The 21,180-nt window shown below is 42.5% G+C and overlaps 2 protein-coding genes across 2 annotated transcripts in view; one reads left to right on the top strand and one right to left on the bottom strand.

Annotated features, from left to right (window-relative positions):
* LOC306917553 (prothrombin-like) overlaps positions 1-301 on the bottom strand; it is a gene marked incomplete at both ends in the record, with an annotated part of 2,801 nt that extends 2,500 nt beyond the window's left edge. The window contains one exon of the mRNA XM_079495846.1: positions 141-301. Within this exon, the coding sequence (XP_079351972.1) occupies positions 141-301 (161 nt within the window). The remainder of the gene's footprint in view (positions 1-140) is intronic.
* The window catches only part of LOC306917394 (extracellular calcium-sensing receptor-like), a 52,670-nt gene that overhangs the window by 13,054 nt on the left and 18,436 nt on the right, over positions 1-21,180 (top strand). Inside the window, exon 2 of the mRNA XM_079495614.1 lies at positions 2,139-2,240. Within this exon, the coding sequence (XP_079351740.1) occupies positions 2,219-2,240 (22 nt within the window). The 5' untranslated portion in view covers positions 2,139-2,218. The remainder of the gene's footprint in view (positions 1-2,138; positions 2,241-21,180) is intronic.

The following is a 21,180-nucleotide window of genomic DNA, read 5'->3' on the forward strand; positions in this document are numbered from 1 at the left end:
AGTGGCCCTCTCCATCGTCAAAGTTGCCCACCCCTGCGCTATACTGTATAAAATGCACCATTTACCAAATGCACCATTTACAGGTAAACGGACAGACGGAGAGCTAAACAGTGCAGGGACAGGTGTATAGTGGGTCTCACTTGGCTCGGTTGTGTTTTCCCAGTCTGACCAGGATGTCGTCGGCGGTGAAGTTCTTGTTCCATGGAGGATAGAGGATGCAGTGAGCCGCCGTGAGGATCCACTCATCACTGATGAGCGACGCGCCGCATAAGAGCTCCTGAGGACTCCTTTTGTAGAGCATCACCTGCCTTTGATAAACAATATATATATAAGTTAATACAAGATAAACATCACCTGCCTTTATTATTCATTCATTCATTTAGACCTGAGGACGATTCTACAAATGTCTTCAAAATCATGACAGTTTTCTGAAAAACAGTCAGTGGTGGTCAACATTTTTCACGTCAAGGACCGACAGAATTATCTGTATGTGGCCGTGGACCCCATGTCAAAATATGTAGTTCCAGTCTCCCCCATGAGAAGCAAAGATTTGAGTTGAAAACGTTCGCTCTGAAAGAATATATATTCAAAGATTTGCACCACATTTTCACGATTTTTCAAAAACAACAGAAACAACATTTTTCAATAGCTAAAGTATAACATAACACTTGAAACACCAAAAGGGTTTCCCACCCAGAATGGGTTAAACAATATATCTCGGAATGGGTTATACAACCAAAATGTTCATTTTTCAGGCGACTTATATTTTGAAAACAAAGCAATACTGTCTCATCGAAGATGTTGTGACTTTATATATTGTCAATTACGTACATCAAAGGGGGAGAGGTGGTGGGAGTTGGCTGGTTTAGCAGACAGTTTGAGGGTCCAATGGAGTTGAGAGGTTTTGTCCGAAGCGCTTTTTTTTACTACTTTTCATTGGTTCAATATTTTTTGAAACAACACACAGACGTAAAGGATGTTCAATAGCACTGATTTATGCAATTGTTTTTCTCCAAAACCTAAAAAATTGAGTTATGAGTTTTCCTCCCGACAGCAACGATATACATGTTAATACAAGATAAACACGTGTATACGGTAACAATAATAGTGCTATTGACTTGTGCTGGCTGAGACTATGTCCGCCAGTGGGTGGTGCTATTTCACAAGTTAATTTGAAGAGTGTACCTTGTTTTAAGACAGGTGTTTGACATTGTGTAATTAGGTCTCTTCTGAGCCTGCTCAAGGTGTGCTAAATTGTAATTAGCAGGGCAGCACACTAGTTTGTTCAGTTCAGTTTGGTGTGTGAAGGCAGACAGATGTCCTTTTTTTCCATGTTGTGCGACAAAGCATTGTCTGTGAGTATATTATGCATCTTTGTGATTATGTATGTCAAATTAATGATCATTTATGCTACATTTGAATCAAACTGATGATGTTTTGTTGTATTTGTATTCATTTCAGTTTTACTCTGGGACTTCAGTAAAGAGTTGTTACACCTGGTACTTTTGTCCGGAGTTATCTTTCTGCCTAACTGCCTCGAAGCAGCGAGGGCAGAACAGACTATTAGGTTGTGTGCGATACTAGTAGTAATACACCATTACGAATAGCACTAATAATTAACAACTGTTGTCGCGTATCTCACATGTGGCTTTATATGTTGTACGTTGAGGTGGCGTATGTTTTGTTTAAGCAATATTACATGAGAGGGTGTGCTTTAATGCACGCCTGCATGCATTAATGATGCAGAAGTGCATTAATGAAAGAACGCACAGCCTTGAGTGTAATTGTTGTGATTATACAACAGTTACTGTACTTCTTAAAAAAAAAGGTGTTGACTCAATTTCATTAAATCTAACATATTAGATAAGATAAATCATATTTTTTTAAATTACAGATGTAGCCACAAATGGCCCAAGAAAATGGCTAGCCGAGCAGCTGGTTTTAATGTTTTGATTAGGCGTTCCATCATCCATCAACCAATCAGATTGCTTCCTCAAAACAACCTGTTTTTATTGTATTGTTTATTGTATTATTGTATAATGCATGTTATTTTCCGTTTTGCATTTGACTGTAATGTGTTTGTTTTGTGTGTGTGTGTGTATGTTGTTGTTGTTGTTGTGGTGGTTACCATGGCGCAGAGGCCACCTCTGCGTCGTCTCCGTTGACGATGCGACTTCCTTGGTACGATTCCAGAAGCTCCTTCTCGTTCTGATCTGCGATGTTCTTCGATTCAAACAGAGGTCTGTTCCCACACACTGTCTCACGCACACACACACACACATATACAATAACACATATGTTTTTTTTTTGTAGGCTATTAGCTATTGAGTGATGTTAAAGAGGTTTTCAATGTAATGGGTCCCAGGACCCAGGTGTGGTCTTTTAGATGGGTCTCAGGGACACTATGAGTCCTACTTCAATGACGTTAGGAGACATATTTTGTCTTTTTTTTTTTTAAAGAAATTGCAGCATTTAACTCCCTTTTCATCGAATTTGGTTTGAGCGTGCACAAAATGGCGGCGCTCGTGTGTTATTAGGGCTGTGAATCTTTGGGTGTCCCGCGATTCGATTCGATTCCGATTCTCATGGGGTCACGATTCGATTCAAAATCGATTTTTCGATTCAACTCTATTCTCAATCCAAAAACGTTTTTTTTTTTTAAATTCTAAAGCTTTTTTTTCCAGATTCAAAACGATTGTCTATTCAAAATGATTCTCGATTCAATACTACAATACAATACAGCTGTGCTGATCTGAAGTGACTAGTACTGACTACAGTAACTTGAAAATGACTGAAGACATGATGTTTACTGTGATTAGGGTAAGCTTACATTTCATATCACAAACACAATGTAGTGAAAACTGTAACTGTAAGCAGAACAAAAGAAAAAACATTTGGAAATTATGAATCGATTTTGAATCGTTCATAACGGGAATCGGGAACGGGAATGTTTTTTGTTTGATTGATTGATTGATTACTTACTTAAGGTACACAATGATGCTAAAAGGATAACACAAGAAGCCCTGAGGGCTTTGTTCCCATTGTGGCCCTGTGTATTCAATTCGTCAACATAATTGTTGATACTTGTTAGTTGTTACCTACCGTTGCATCTTTGTTATCTTGCTGATACCCATGACTGTATCTGCTCTCTTTCTTTCTTTCTTTCTTTCTTTCTTTCTTTCTGCTGTGCTGGATATATATAAAAGTAGATCTGTCTGTCTATCCTCTGTCTATTCTACAAGCTGCCAATACTTCACACTGTGAGACATTAAGACCTTGTACTTAGTTTTAAATAATACTAATTCAGTCAGATAACTCACAAATAGATTTAACCAATATTTATTATAGAATGAGAAAAGTGTGCATATAATATTTTATCATGGCGTTCGGCTCTGCTAAATTTTTCTCCCTTCTCGGCACAATTAAACACCATCATTTATCCAACTCCAACATTAAGGAGCAGGGAGATAGATATACAATAACAACACAAAAAAAACGCGCGCACACACACACACACACACACACACACACACACTTTAAAAACTTTAAAAAAAACGTTTACAAAAAGAGACCCCCCCAAAAAACCTTAAAAAATAGAATATAAAATAAATAAAAAAAAAAAAAGTACGTAATTTATTCTAATTGTTGCAATTTACGAGCTGCGTTCACTTCCCATGTTTGCGCGTTTTACTTGTAATAATAATTTATTATAGTACCTTGCTCTCCGCCGCCGAAGCTCCGGGGGCTGAAGAAGGTTTTGCGTGGGCCGGGTTTAGAGAGAACGGAGCGCTCTCTGCCCTCTGTGACCTCAGAGCCCCTGCCCAGTGTTTCATCTGGGGAACACACACACACACACACACACACACACACACACACACACACACACACACACACACACACACACACACACACACACACACACAATGGGTCATATATAGAATTAGACATTTGCCCATGCAGTGCCCAAACTAGTGAACAATTTACAATTTAGGCATTTAGCAGACGCTCTTAATCCAGAGCGATTTACATTAAGCAAGAACAAAAAAAAAGCATGGGAATACATCACATGTATAAAAAGCATTTATCATGAAGTGAAGATAGCATAACGCGTCACTTCCCGTCCGCGAGCTTGCAGATCTATTTTCACTACTTCTTAAACATTTGTTTTCTAATCTAGGGAATTCATTTAATTTTTGTCATGAAACTTTTCATTTATTTTGTGACTACTTTTGGCAGAGAAACAGTCTTTGTGCTGGTGGGCCTTTCTTTATTCAGGAAAGCAGCTTAACTCACGGAAAATTGTGAATTGAGACAGCTTTCTATATGTTAATGTGAACGGCTTCCTCGTAATGTGGGTATATTAACAGTATTTCACTGCATTGTAGTGACTCGTGACTTGAGTGGTCTTGGTGGGGGGAGACTCGAGTCCCTTGGTCCGAGACCGAGTCAAGTCCAAGTCAAATATTAACCCATTTTGACACGAGATTCTACAAATGTCTTCAAAATCATGACAGCCTTCTGAAAAACCTCATGTTTCTATGTCAGTCGTTCTCAAACATTTTCATGTCAAGGACCCCCAAGATTATATGTAATTGGCCACCAAGCCCCATCTGAAAATATGTTGTTCCAGGGACCCCTCTAAGAAGCAAAGATTTGAGTTAAAAACTTCGGCTCTGAAAGAATATAATATATTCAGATATTAGATTTGTGCCACATTTTCACGATTTTTCAGACCTACAAGCTCTAGTTGCTTAAAGCCCTAGGTCAAAGCAGTGTATTTACCACACAGGTCAAGGTCAAAGCAGTGTATTTACCACACAGGTCAAGGTCACAGCAGTTATTTACCACACAGGTCAAGGTCACAGCAGTGTATTTACCACACAGGTCAAGGTCACAGTAGTCTAGGGTCACGTTGCCGTTGACCGACACGAAGCACCAGGGCCCCTCGGGGTCGACGTCGGGGTTGCGGCACTTGTTGTCGGTCAGCCTGACCTCGGCGATGAACTCCTTGCCCTTGCTGTGGCTCTTGGCCGCCGGCGACGCCCACGGCAGGCAGGTGTGGCCTCCCAGGGTCACGGAGAGGTCGCCCGTGTAGTCCACGCCGTTGTTGGTCAGGCAGACTCTGACCGGCACCTGCCTGGGAGGAGCCATGGTGGACGGCACGAACACTTTGCCTGGGAGAGACAGACAGGTGGAGAGACAGACAGGTGGAGAGACAGACAGGCAGACGGACAGGTGGAGAGACAGACAGACATTTATAATTATTATAAATGTAAAGTGTTAAATGGCTCTATATTGTGATAGTAATCATTGCTATAGAGCGCCGGAGTCCTGACGTCACTCGCTCATCCCCTGGTTCCAAGGGGTTCGCGGAGGTTTTTCTCTATGGAGAATAACATTAAAATCGTCTCCTATATAAGAATTGTGGTCCAAAAATAAACAAACTGTCTTTGTTAATTATTCCGCTGAGTCCACTCCGCTGCGGTGTTTATATATGTCTTGTCTATGGTTGAGAGTGTGGTCTGGGAGTTTGTGTCTATGGTTGAGAGTGTGGTCTGGGGAGTTTGTGTCTATGGTTGAGAGTGTGGTCTGGGAGTTTGTGTCTATGGTTGAGAGTGTGGTCTCTGGGCACTGCAGATTTGCAGACTTCTGACGTGCCCGTGTCATAGCTTAGGAGGCTCCCATTGGCTTAGGCGGCGTTTAGGTGGCTCCCATTGGCTTAGGCGGCATGGGGGTGACTCAAATTGATGACTTGGTCGCTATTAAAAAACGGGCCTGTTGTATGTCAGGTTTCACCTGACAAAAATAGTAGTCGTAGTAGTAGTAGTAGTAGTAAGAGTATGTAGTACTACTAACCACATCGAGGTACTGAGCAGTGCTCTCGCGGTACGGTGGGGTCTCGGGTGAAACACCAGGGTCCGTTGGTGCTGTCGTCTGGGTTCCGACAGAAGTTCTTCTTCAGGACACTTCCTGCATCCGACGCGTTGTACTGTCTGACAGACAGACAGACAGACAGACAGAAAGATAGACAGACATTATTGATTATACCAACTCAATAACGTATAGAAAAATGTGCTTCTCTGAGTTTTGGACAAGATTTGTAGCCATTGACTAAAATATGACAAAAAAAACGTGGAATAGTAGAATTTTATTCAAAAGACTGTTTCATTCTGGTCAAACAGAGTCAGTGTTAATGATACTAATGAAGGCTCTGTTCCATTCTGGTCAAACAGAGTCAGTTAATGATACTAATGAAGGCTCTGTTCAATTCTGGTCAAACAGAGTCAGTTAATGATACTAATGAAGGCTCTGTTCCATTCTGGTCAAACAGAGTCAGTGTTAATGATACTAATGAAGGCTCTGTTCCATTCTGGTCAAACAGAGTCAGTGTTAATGATACTAATGAAGGCTCTGTTCCATTCTGGTCAAACAGAGTCAGTTAATGATACTAATGAAGGCTCTGTTCTGTACTAGAGAAGCAGCTCCTGCAGAAACTGCGTGGGCTCGCTGAAAATCCACAATGTATATGATGTACAGTAGAAAATGTATTAAAGCTGAAGAAAAGATTTTACAAAATTCCAACAAAAATGGACCATTGGCCCGGCACCGTGATAATGGATGGTGACGTATTCACTGCCGCCCCAGGAAGAGGCAGAGGTTTGAATGCGTTGTTACAACAACCACAAATAGCACCTGCTATGCTATGCTGAGACTAGCTGGCCACTGCCACCGACACCAAGAACTCCCGGCCAAAAAGCTTGTACTGTGGGAACCAACACACGGGCATCGATCGAGAGAACGTCCCACACCTACCTATGTGGACGTACTAAAGAAAGATGCTGGTGCAGAAAGCACAAATGAGCTGGCCAGATGTATGGAGAACCGAGATGACTGGAGACGCCGATGGAAGGCTTGTCTGAGGACGACGTAGAGAGAAATCTGTGTTTGCTATAAACCTAGAAAGATCTGACCCTCATGCTAAAAAGCTTTCACAATTTTGTAAAAAGAAAAATACATGCATAAATAAATAATAAATGTTGAAGTTTGAACTAGATTCTAGTTATAGATAGCCTTCATTAGTATCATTAACTGACTCTGTTTGACCAGACACAGACAGACAGACAGACAGACAGACAGACAGACAGACAGACAGACAGACAGACAGACAGACAGACAGACAGACAGACAGACCGACCGTATGATTGGATGGGGGAAGTTGCTGCTCCAGTATTGGCAGGTCTTTCCAGACAGAGTGATGTTGACGTTGCCGAGATAGTTCCCTCCTTTGCCTGACACACACACACCTGAACGCACACACACACACACACACACACACACACACACACACACACACACACACACACACACACACACACACACACACACACGAGTTCAAGCAAATGCACAGTGCAATGAGTGCACTACATTACTCAGAGTCCTGATCTGAGGGGAGGGGAGGGGAGAGGAGGGGAGGGGAGGGGGGTGGAGTCTCACCTTCAATGCACTCTCGCACTTGGTTGATGTTGTCTGCCGTTCTCAACAACTTTGTCCCGTCGCAGTCTAGACAGACAGACAGACAGACAGACAGACAGACAGGCATTTTTGTACAGTGATCTATAAACTAAACTTAAGTTAACACTAGTCTGGACTGAGTTATAGTTTTGTTGTCATACTTTTTACTCACCTAAATACGAAGCCCAGAAGGTTGCCTGAAAGGAAAGCATTAAATAATGTTATTACAAGTTCCCTCTTGTATTAACGATCATGTGATCATTCGTTTAGCGCAGTCTATTGTCACCACTTCTGTGCAACGCTGTTGTGGGAACATTACTTTACACAAAGAAACAATTAAGTTGAAAAATATGGAGATAGTTGGTTTCTGACTAGCAACAGTGACCATGTATGAATGTTGAATGAATGTGTAAGTGTACCGTACCGTTTTGTCCGGCTGTTCGAACACCTCCCTAGCCTCCTCGTGGTCACAGATTTCCTCGACACACTCTCTCTCCAGGTTCCCTGCAAAAACAACACAATTATTTTGTGTCAGTTTGTGTTGCGTCCCGATCAGAGTTAAAAATAATGCAATTCTGGCAGTTAATGATAGTGCAGGCATTTTGAGAGATTTCCCTGAACAAATTGCAAAAAAAAACGCTTTTAACTGTTTCTTTTCTTTTTTTCATGAATATGTTAGTAACAACATATCAAAACTCCTACGAAATCCCATACCAGTCGTGGAACATATTGAAAACTGATAAAATCGGTGTGGTATACCATTAATTTCAGCAACATTGCCGTCGATTAATGGCAATTGAAGCCTAATTTTGATACTAACGCTTACCGCCATTGCCGTTGATTAATGGCAATTGCGCTTTTATAGTGCATTCGATCGATCGAGCCATAATGCTACTTAAGTTAGCCGGTTAGCTAGCTGTGTTGTTAGCACAGCACGGGATCGTCCATCTTAATAATAGTCGCCATAATAATCCATTCTATCCGTTTCTTTCAATCGCCTGTATCTCCTATTCCTTGTCCCAGATGGAATTTTGGTCAAAACAGCGTTTCTTTGACGGCACAGAGCCGGCTTCCTAGGTTAATCTACTTCCGGTAGACTGGAAATGTGGCTTTTCAAAATAAGAGCTCAAATGCAAAAAATGCTGGCGTGAATTACATCCTAATTTTTTCAATAAATGCTAGCGCTGTAAGTGTTAACAACCGGTATAAGGCCATTTTTTAATATGACATGCATGCCTTATATAGGCTATAGGTTGTTAATGGTACCATCACCAATTTTTGCATTTTTCAATATGTTCCACCACTGGGATTTCGTAGGAGTTTTGATATGTTACTACTAACATGAGTTGAAAGAGTTTCTGTTGCAATTTGTGTTAGGTTTAGCCCTTTTTTTGCAGTGTTGGGTCAGCTACATGTAGCTTAACTTGCCCAACACTGGTTTTAATTATTTATTTGATGTTTTTTTTTCCAGTAAGAATTGAAGAGCCTCAATTCTTACTGAAAAAAAAATCAAATAAATAATAGTTGGCATGTTCTCCCCGTGTCCCCTAGGGTAGGTACCCTCACATGTTCTCCCCATGTCCCCTAGGGTAGGTACCCTCACATGTTCTCCCCATGTCCCCTAGGGTAGGTACCCTCACATGTTCTCCCCATATCCCCTAGGGTAGGTACCCTCACATTTTCTCCCCGTGTCCCCTAGGGTAGGTACCCTACTACCCTCACAAAAAAACATGCAGTAATCCTGGTCTCTAAACTACCTCCCCCTGGCCAGCCGGGGCGCCTGATGGAGGGGAAAGGAACTGATCGGAATAACGTGTTCCTTCCACGCGCTACGTCCGGCCGGTGAAACTCTCCCCTGTCAGGTGAAAAGAAGCAGCTTGGACTCCTCATGCATAGAAGCATATGAGGTCAGTCCGCTGCCCTCCCCAGGTTGGCAGAGGAAGTGTAAGCGCCCAGGATTACATTAGATAATTGACACTGGGTGAAAAAATGGGTTACAAAATCGTGGGATAAAAATTATGAAAAAAATTATAATAATAATAGCTGACCCAACACTGCTTTTTGGCACAACATGCCTGCATGCACTATAATGTATGGACATTGATAATGACAATAATGAAGTAATATAGTATGATGATAAATAATAATGATGAGATTCAAAACACATTCATTCAACTCATTCATATAAGTCACATGAACAACAAACCTGGTTTTATCTCCTCGAACATCGAATTGGCTCGTCTGTTCCTGACCAACACCTGAGTGGCCGACTGGCTGTCCAGGAACACTGCACGCACGCACGCACACGCACACACACACACACGGGCGCACACACACGGGCGCACACACACACACAGGCGCACACACACGAGCGCACACACACAGACACATGCACGCATGCACAAATACCCACCCACGCACATATGCACAGCACACACACAAAGACACACATTTGTATTTGTCCCAGGCAAAGTCCTTCTTTATTCAATCAAGGCATATCCCATAGTTACATCAGGTTACACGCATAAAGTCATCTTTCCATTAGTACAGCACATTCAGGCCAGGCCAAGCCTGTCCATCATGGTCTCCTTCGCTCTCTCCCCCAACTCCTTCTCTGTCCCATCTCTTTATACCAATATAACATGCTGTGTGTGTGTGTGTGTGTGTGTGTGTGTGTGTGTGTGTGTGTGTGTGTGTGTGTGTGTGTGTGTGTGTGTGTGTGTGTGTGTGTGTGTGTGTGTGTGTGTGTGTGTGTGTGTGTGTGTGTGTGTGTGTGTGTGTGTGTGTGTGTGTGTGTGTGTGTGTGTGTGTGTGTGTGTGTGTGTGTGTGTGTGTGTGTGTGTGTGTGTGTGTGTGTGTGTGAGGAAGTCAAAAGACCCCCACCTGTGACAGGCACTGTAGTAATAAAATGCAAAGACAAACTGTAGTCTCCTACCCTAAAGATGGCTCTGATCAACCAGGAAGCCCCAGGTGGTCTTCCTGAGTGATAACCCAATAGCCTAGGTATTTTTACAGCTGCTGTAAGCCAAGGCCTGGGGTCACTGCAATTTTTTGAACGCCATTTTACATCGTCGTATATGCCTACTTAGTTTTCCGTCAGAGCTGTGTAGCGAAAAGAGATGATCTACAATAGTTGTTCCCAAACTTTTTCATGTCAAGTACGCCCATTTGAAAAGATATGCCAGGGACCCCCCTGGATTTTCATGGCTCGAGTCTAGCAGTGATCTTCAACCATTTTGATTTCAAGAATACCCTCCAGTTTGACATGCATTTAGACTACGGAACCCCATGCAATGGCATTTCTATGCAGGGACCCAAAATTATACTGTAAAATCAATATTAATTTAACTGTGAGAGTGTACAAATGGAACCAAATGGACCCTTACAGGTTTGTAACTGTGAGACTGTAACAAATGGAACTAAATGGTCCCTTACAGGTCTGTAACTGTGAGACTGTAACAAATGGAACCAAATGGACCCTTACAGTTCTGTAACTCTGAGAGTGTACAAATGTAACCAAATGGACTCTTACAGGCCTGTAACTCTGAGAGTGTAACAAATGGAACCAAATGGACCCTTACAGGCCTGTAACTCTGAGAGTGTGACAAATGGAACCAAATGGACCATTACAGGTCTGTAACTCTGAGAGTGTACAAATGGAACCAAATGGACTCTTACAGGCCTGTAACTCTGAGAGTGTAACAAATGGAACCAAATGGACCCTTACAGGCCTGTAACTCTGAGAGTGTGACAAATGGAACCAAATGGACCCTTACAGGCCTGTAACTCTGAGAGTGTAACAAATGGAACCAAATGGACCCTTACAGGCCTGTACCTCTGAGAGTGTAACAAATGGAACCAAATGGACCCTTACAGGCCTGTAACTCTGAGAGTGTAGAAATGGAACCAAATGGAACCTTACAGGTCTGTAACTCTGAGAGTGTGACCCGGTTACAAACACGTCCATTTCGTAAAAAATGTTGGACCCCTGGATGGTCGATCCCTGGACCACAAGGTTGAGACACGGCAGGGTTTAACAAAATAACATTTCGTTTTTATTAATTAAAAAGTAAATTAAAAAGTTATTACTTGCACAACCTCAACATGACGAGTACTATACACATATTAATAATAATAATTGATAATGATGCTATATTTACCATTGTTGGCCTGGCAGCTGCATAGAAACAGCACAAGGAGAATTAAAGGGTCCTTCATGGTCCAAACTCTAACCCCCGAGTGATGACTGTGACCGTGTCTCAATCTGTCCCCTCTCTCTCTCTCTCTCTCTCTCTGCCTCTCTCTCTCTCTCTGCCTCTCTCTCTCTCTCTCTCTGTCTCTCTCTCTCTGCCTCTCTCTGCCTCTCGCTCTCTCTCTCTCTCTCTCTGCCTCTCTCTGCCTCTCTCTGCCCCTCTCTCTCTCTCTCTCTCTCTCTCTCTCTCTCTCTCTCTCTCTCTCCCAGGTTCACATTGATTGATTGATTGATTGATTGATTGATAGGTCAAAGTATCAGGTCATCTGAACGTGGGTTTGTTTAGCCTACCTTTCGACTCGCTGCTATGGAAACCTGTTTGTCTGTCCGTCCGTCTGTAGTGAATTGAATTCTCCTACAGTCTGTTTGCATATCAATACACCAACATAATTCATACTATAGCTTATAGCCATGATAAGTGGTCAAATCCTACCCCAAAAATATATAAAGGGTGGAGTGATGGGGTTCAACATTGCTTCAACCACTTGAACCCCATGCATATGTACATGTACATCTACGACTACAAGGTCACAGATCTGCTATTTTCTAATCAAACCTTAAAAAATGTTAATATTGGCACATGAAATAGTGATCTTAGTTTAATATTTCATTCGTTAGAAGAGTCGTACTGAGTTTGAGTTCATATTGAGTCGCGTGCGTGCGTGCGTGCGTGCGTGCGTGCGTGCGTGCGTGCGTGCGTGCGTGCGTGCGTGCGTGCGTGTTTGAGTCAGCAGGACACAGTACAAATATTGACTATTGTTCAGCAGACGGAGGAACAGAACCGAGGTCGTTGACCTCTGAGACGGCCAGAGTCCATGTTGGATCTGCTGTTGCTTTTAAAGTTTAACATTAGTATCATCATTTATGTTACTATTACAGCTACAATGTTAATATTAATGTTACTATTACAGCTACAATGTAGTCGTAACCCATTTAGACCTGAGGCCGAAAAAAATGGCTTCTAAATCCTAACAGTTTTCTGAAATACCTCATGTTTCTATATCAGTGGTTCTCAATATTTCATGTCAAGGACCCCTAGAATTATATGTATTTAGCCGCCGACCCCCATCTGAAAATATGTTGTTCCAGGATTTTTCAATAGCTAAAGTATAACATAATGCTTAAAACACCAAAAGGGCTTCCCAACCCTGTTAGACATATACAGACATGACATGAGAATGCCCGGAGGGGCGAAATGTTGTTCCCTGCGGGGTTAAAATAAAGAGGATGGGGAGCAAATATTCCATTTAAAAAAAAAAAAATCTTCATTTGAAAAAAAATTGGGTCCAGCACCGTATTTAAAAACTGTGCGCGTGCGTGTGCGTGCGCGCACATGTACTCATGTGACCTAGTGAATTCCTTCTTTTTGTCTTGTTTTCTCGCGCAAAATCTGGCAACATCTAAGAGAGAGAGTTTGTGTACGTGTGTGTGTGTGTGTGTGTGTGGAGGGGCTGGAGAAAGGGGGGAGTAACAGTAACAATAGACGAATAACAATAATAGCAGCTGTAACAACAATCCATGATCACATGGAGAGAGAGAGAGAGAGCTCCCCGAAAATCCATCCATCCCATCCATCTTCAATCGCTTATCCGCAGTCGGGTCGCAGGGCCAACAGCTCTACCAGAGATCTCCAGACTCCAACATTTAATAGTAACTTCCTCCTGGGGGATCCCAAGGCGTTCCAACTTAAGGCCATTGTGGAGATGTAATCCCTCCATCTGGTCCTTGGTCTGCTCTGGGGTCTCCTCCCAGTAGGACGTGCATCGAGGACCTCCCTAGGGAGACTTCTCACCCTATGGGCCCTATTTTCGTCAGTGCTAAACCCCTATATCCCTAAACTTCTTTGCCTTTTTTACTACTTTGAAAAACATTAAAATTGTTCAACTAGCCAATTGTCTACATCGACACGTTCTGAGCTTGTAGAACGGCTATTTTGAACTATTCCAAAAGGTAAAGAGGTTTATGGATAAGGGGCCCATCTCTAGGGAGATGTCGGCCACCCGTCTGAGAAATCTCATTTTGGCCGCTCGTATCCACAACCTTATTCTGTCGGTCATGACCTCATGACCTCATGACTGCATGACCATAGTTAGCAATCCTCCCCCGCGGGAGGATTGCTAACTTCCGGTTCAAGACCTGGGGTAATTTTTTGCCACCTCACTGAAACACAGACTCTGGCAGACAGTGAGTTAAAAGTATTTCCTCTTCTGTCTGCTGTAACAGACAAAGTCCATTAGCAGCGGAATCAATAGTGGACACACACACACACACACACACACACACACACACGCACGCACGCACACACACATGCGTACATGCACGCACACGCACAAACACACACACACACACACACACACACACACACACACACACACACACACAGCCCAGGTTAACAACTTTGACCCTGTATTTTTGATCTACAAGCTCACCATAACATGTCGCATCGTGTTATGAGCCAAATGTATTCACTCTCTGAATTACAGACCTGTAAGGGTCCATTTAGTTCCATTTGTACACTCTCAGAGTTACAGACCTGTAAAGGTTCATTTGGTTCCATTTGTACACTCTCAGAGTTACAGACCTGTAAGGGTCCAGATTTGGTTCCATTTGTACACTCTCAGAGTTACAGACCTGTAAAGGTCCATTTGGTTCCATTTGTACACTCTCAGAGTTACAGACCCGTAAGGGTCCATTTGGTTCCATTTGTACACTCTCAGAGTTACAGACCTGTAAAGGTCCATTTGGTTCCATTTGTACACTCTCAGAGTTACAGACCCGTAAGGGTCCATTTGGTTCCATTTGTACACTCTCAGAGTTACAGATCTGTAAGGGTCCAGATTTGGTTCCATTTGTACACTCTCAGAGTTACAGACCTGTAAGGGTCCAGATTTGGTTCCATTTGTACACTCCATTTCACTATCTCCATGAATTCACGGCTTCATGGGGAGTGAAATGAGAAAAATAAGTCATTGTTTGGGTGAACTACTCCTTTAAGGTGAGTGATGTCATATCTGTGTACAGGGAACGACTCGGCGACACAAACATCTTTATTTATTTTATTTCATGTTCATTAACATGTTTTTTTAATGAACAATTATGTTTTTTTTAATTAACTCATCGCCCTCAGAGGATGTTTATACACACAGGGTTGAAACAATGACAATAACATTTAATTAAACAACACTCGCTTCAATGACTCCTTTAATTAATCACACTCTCTGATTTGTCACCTATCCTGTTTGTGATTTTCATGGACAGGATATCGAGGCGAAGTCGTGGCGGAGAGGGTATTCGGCTCGGTGACCTAAGGGTTGCATCACTGCTTTTTGCAGATGATGTGGTCCTGATGGCACCATCGGTCCAAGACCTTCAGCTCTCACTGGACCGGTTCGCAGCCGAGTGTACGGCGGCTGGGATGAGGATCAGCGTCTCCAAATCTGAGGCCATGGTTCTCAGCAGGAAACCGGTGGATTGTGCAGTCCGGGTAGGGAATGAGGCATTACCCCAGGTGAAGGAGTTCAAGTATCTCGGGGTCTTGTTCACGAGTGAGGGGAGGTTGGAGAAGGAGATCAGCCGGAGAATCGGAGCGGCAGGGGCGGTATTGCAGTCGCTGTACCGCACTGTTGTGACGAAAAGAGAGTTGAGCCAGAAGGCAAAGCTCTCTGTCTACCGAGCAATCTTCGTTCCTACTCTCACCTGTGGTCTGAAGTGTGGGTCATGACCGAAAGAATGTCGCGAATACAAGCGGCCGAAATGAGTTTTCTTCGACGGGTGGCTGGCATCTCCCTTAGAGATAGGGTGAGAAGTTCAGTCACACGAGAGAGACTCGGAGTAGAACCGCTGCTCCTTCGCCTGGAAAGGAGTCAGCTGGGGTTCGGGCATCTGGTTAGGATGCCTCTCGGGCGCCTCCCTAGGGAGGTCCTCGACGCACGTCCCACTGGGAGGAGACCCCGGGGCAGACCAAGGCGCAGTTGGTGGAAATACATCGACTCACTGGCCTTGGAACGTCTTGGAATCCCCCAGGAGGAAGTCACTAATGTTGCTCTGGAGAGGGAAGTCTGGAGCACTCTGGTGGAGCTGTTGCCCCCGCGACCCGGCTACGGATAAGCGGTTGAAGATGGATGGATGGATGGATGGACTCTCTGATTTTTTATTGTCTATCATTCGAGGAGATCTCATCAGAAGTGTAAAAAAAAAGCCCCCAAACCACAGCGGTATAGTAGGGACTCCTTAATTGGGACAAAACAGTTTTAATCCGTCCAGGATGGGTCGGGAACGCCCTTTTGATGTTTTAAGCATTATGTTATACTTTAGCTATATTGGAAAAATCACACCCGTGTGAACTGAGTGGTGTAAGGTCTATATAGACTGATCAGCTGTGGTCTGACGTAATGTCTGACGTAATGAAATCACACCCGTATGAACTGGGTGACCATAGCAACCGTGCTCATTTTTTTTGCACAGACAGACAGACAGACAGACAGACAGACTAACAAAGCCAGTTGTAGGAGTGGTTTACACCACTCAAAAATAGCAGATCTACAAGCTCGGTGCCGAGCTTGTGGATCTGCTATTTTTGAAAAATCGTTGGAAATGTCCGTGGCGCAAATCTTTGAATATATTGTTCTTTCAGAGCCAAAGTTTTTAACTCAAATCTTTGCTTCTGGGGGCGTCCCTGGAACAGCATATTTTCAGATGGGGGTCGGTGGCCAAATACGGAATAATTCTGGGGCTCCTTGACATGAAATAGTTTGAGAACCACTGATATCTATTGGTTTTTCAGAAAACTGTCAGGATTTACAAGACATTTTTTAGAATCTGGTGTAAGGTCTAAATTGGTTAAAAAATAGGGCCGGAAAGGATCAGCCTCGGAACATAAAATTTGCCTATATGCCGATGACGTATTGGTGACACTTTCCGACCCAGAGACCAGTCTGCCAAAGCTCATGGCCTGTCTGGAAATATATGGTACATACTCCGGATACAAACTGAACATAGACAAAACCCAAGTCCTTTCATTTAACTATTCACCCCATGAGGATATACGAAATAAATACAACTTTAAATGGAGCGCAAAAACAATTAGATATCTGGGTATTAATATACCGAAAGACCTGACAAATATCTATAGTGAAAACTATGATCTCATCACAAAAGAAATACAATCAGATTTGGACAGATGGGCCCCCCTGGTGTTTGGTATGCATGATAGAATAGAAGCCGTAAAAATGAATATCCTGCCAAGATTACTATTCCTCTTTCAATCCTTACCGGTAGAAATACCAAAAAAACAATTTGACAACTGGAATAGGGCTATCTCCAGGTTCGTCTGGAGAGGTAAGAAACCCAGAGTACGTTTCAAAACATTACAGTTACCTAAAGATGAGGGAGGTATGTCTCTCCCATGCTTAGAAGACTATTATAAAGCAGCACAAATAAGATACTTAGTCTATTGGTGTAATCCGGAATACGATGCAAAATGGAAAGAAATTGAAATAAATCAATTGGATGTCCCCCTCCAGGCAGTACTGGGTGATAGGATTCTCATGAGGAAACACTCAGGAGAATTAAGTAAATGGACGAAAGTCCCTCTGAACGTCTGGTTTAAGGAATGTAAGGACCAAAAGATAAATAAAGACGTACAGAGATTGAAATGGATAGCATATGATACAGATTTCAAACCAGCCCAGATGGATGCTAGATTCAAACGATGGATTTGGGATGGTATAACAACATATTGTCTGATCTCATCCAGTACAGGCCTGGAAAGCTTCCAATATCTGAGGGACAAACACGATTTGGTACCTACAGCTAAGGCACCATTTTGATAAGAACATAAAAACAGACAAACCTCAAACTGGCCTGATTTACATCTTTACTGAAGCTTATAAAGGCGAAACCACCAAAAAACTGATATCAAAGCTATATTCGAATATACAATCTGCTAAAAATCACTCCACAGCTTATATCAGACTTAGATGGGAAAAAGAGGCAAATCTAACCATCGCAGAGGAGGACTGGCTGAATATATGTGATGTGATATCCACAACCACTAGTTCTGGCCTATGGAGAGAATTCTCATGGAAAAACATGATTAGGTTCTTCATTACACCGAAAATAAAAAGCCTACAGAGTGGGACACCGGAAGCAGGCAACTGTTGGAGAAAATGTAATAGTGCAATGGCTGACCACTTCCACGTATTCTGGGACTGCCCAATAATACAACGATTCTGGCTAGAAATAGTATCGGAGTATCGGACATTAACACAATAATGGGTTTTGAGATTGAATTTGAATTTACAAAGGTTTACCTGTGTAACATACCAGAGGACCTTAATACCCCAGATAAATACCTTCTTAAAATATTGCTAGTGGCAGCAAAAAAGGCAATAACCAAGAAGTGGCTGGATAGAAGCCCGCCTAAGAAAGGAGAGTGGACAGCCATTGTACGAAACATATACGAAATGGAGGAACTTACTTTCGCAGTTAGGATATGTACAGAAAAGTTTCACAGATACTGGTTGAAATGGATATTATACATGGGAATAGACATTTTGTAAAGGATCTGTATGAATGAATAAGAGGTGAACACTGTCATTATTCTGTCATTAATGATGTCATTATTGTATCTGTTGTGCTCAAGTTTTTGTTTTATTTGTTTTGTCCACTGTTTACCCTTCGTTTCGTATTTTATTTTATTTTTAGGATTCTCTGTTTTCCCTCTGTTTTCTCTTTCACCTTCCGTCATTGTTTTTCATAATCTTGAACATTGATTTAATTTAAACAACAAAAAGAATGGAATGCCGATGTATGGTTATCATGAACCATGTAACTGGGAGCGAACTGACTAAAACGGACTGAAACTACTCAAAGAGGGTTCCCCTACCCACCTGGAACTGTATGACCCGTAACACAATGAAAGTTAAAAATAATTAATGTAACAAATGACTTGTAACAATTACAAAATGTACTGTGATGCCCGATGTGACCCGAAAATTCTAAATAAAAACAAAGTTCTAGGCATAAGCAATATAAGCGGTCGCTTAGGGCCACAACCACTGAGGGGGCCACATCACAGGGAGAAGATTTTTTTTTTTTTTATGTATCCCCTATCCCATACATGGGCTACTGGCGGCCTGGGGAACACATGTGGCCCCCACCTTCACTTAATGCGACCTGCAGGTTAATACCAACTGGCGGCCTGGGGGCCACATGTGGCCCCCACCTTCACTTATTGCGGCCCGCAGGTTAATATCAACTGGTGGCCACATGTGGCCCCCACCTTCACTTAATGCGACCCACAGGTTAATATCAACTGGCGGCCTAATGCGGCCCGCAGGTTAATATAGACTAGCGGCCTTGGGGGCCACATGTGGCCCCCACCTTCACTTAATGCGGCCCGCATGTTAATATCAACTGGCGGCCTAAGGGCCACATGTGGCCCCCACCTTCACTTAATGCAGGGGTCTGCAACAGTCTTAATGCGACCCACAGGTGAATATCAACTGGTGGCCCCCACCTTCACTTAATGCGACCCACAGGTTAATATCAACTGGTGGCCCCCACCTTCACTTAATGCGACCCACAGGTTAATATCAACTGGTGGCCCCCACCTTCACTTAATGCGACCCACAGGTTAATATCAACTGGTGGCCCCCACCTTCACTTAATGCGACCCACAGGTTAATATCAACTGGTGGCCCCCACCTTCACTTAATGCGACCCACAGGTTAATATCAACTGGTGGCCCCCACCTTCACTTAATGCGACCCACAGGTTAATATCAACTGGTGGCCCCCACCTTCACTTAATGTGACCCACAGGTTAATATCAACTGGTGGCCCCCACCTTCACTTATTGCGACCCACAGGTTAATATCAACTGGCGGCCTGGGGGCCACATGTGGCCCCCACCTTCACTTAATGCGGCCCGCAGGTTAAAGGACCACTTCACCACTTTTCAACCTATCTTCATATCCTCACTAATAATCATGAAAAAATGTCTGTGTCTCATAGGAGGGCTGTGGGCAGTTCAGAAACCGTCTTCCAGTGACATCATCGATGGGGGATACAAGCTAATAGAAACTGCAGGCTTTCTAGTCCTGAAAAGTTGCAATGCGAAAATGGAAGCCATCGTTCTCACGATAATGAAAATCTAAATATTTTTGTAAAAAAATCTTGTTTAAAAGAAAATCTGCCTAATGATGATGTCACTGGAAGACGGTTTCTAAACTGCCCACAACCCTCCTATGAGACACAGACTGAGTAGAAAAGAATCGTGCCATTTTTTCACGATTATTATACCTATTATATGAAGATAGGTTGAAAAGTGGTGAAGTGGTCCTTTAATATCGGAATACTGATATATTATTGATTTCAGCTGTTACAATTCCAAACATGCAAGCATGACCCGCATTAATAGGCCTATCTCACAGCCCGTTTTTCACGCCCACTTCCGGTAAATAGTGGTGACTTTAACATGAGCATTTACACGTTTTTTTCTCTGGAGAATCTAAGTACATTTTCTAATGTAAAAATGTGACAGACCAATATTATTATGAAGCAAACAATATGGTAAATCAGCTCGAACAGATAGAACAAACCTTACCTTGAGAAAACAAAAGTTGTAGACTTCTTAAATTACCTCTGTTAACATGAAGCGTCTATGGAGTGACGTCACGCTATCACCACTAACCCCGCAAGGGGGCGTATTAAGGGGGGCGGGGAAATTCTGTGAGATAGGCTTATTACTTCAGTCTATATTAGTAGCTTAATGACTAGTACTTATATACGTTTTTTATGTCCAATGTATTTGCATTTAAGTTCATAAATTTAACATAAGAACATATGTATTTGAAATTAAATACAATTTTAAATTTTCAGGATTCCAATTCAGAAATACCGGTAGCTAAAAATAATTCAGGATTCTAATAAAACATTAGCAAAAATAGCAGATAGCTCAAAACACGTCGCAGTTTGAGCTTGTAGATCAGCTATTTTTGACTATATGCATTTTGGCCCTCTGGAGTGAGTGTGACATATAGTGGCCCTCTCAATCATCAAAGTTGCCCACCACTGCCCTATCCAAAAAACTGTTATTAAAATTAAAATTAAGATCTCACACAAGACACAACAGAATATTTTTTATAATATGCCACATGCAGTTGAATGCAAGTTGCAAATTGCATTATGCAATCAATACACTTGTGGCCCACTGCCCACAGGTGAAATGGTTTGCAGTTGGTTGATTGAATTGATGGCAATAGCACAGTAAAGATGATAATAATCTAATATGATGTGTGTAGTTCTTTATAGATCTAACCTCTTAATTTTTATTTCAAAGTGCACCAGATTGAAGGATTTTCATCGCAAATTAAAAAAAAATTCTGGAGCCATGGGGGGGCTGCCCCCCATGCA

The sequence above is a fragment of the Electrona antarctica genome (assembly GCF_951216825.1).
Source record: "Electrona antarctica genome assembly, chromosome: 24".
Lineage (NCBI taxonomy): Eukaryota > Metazoa > Chordata > Actinopteri > Myctophiformes > Myctophidae > Electrona > Electrona antarctica.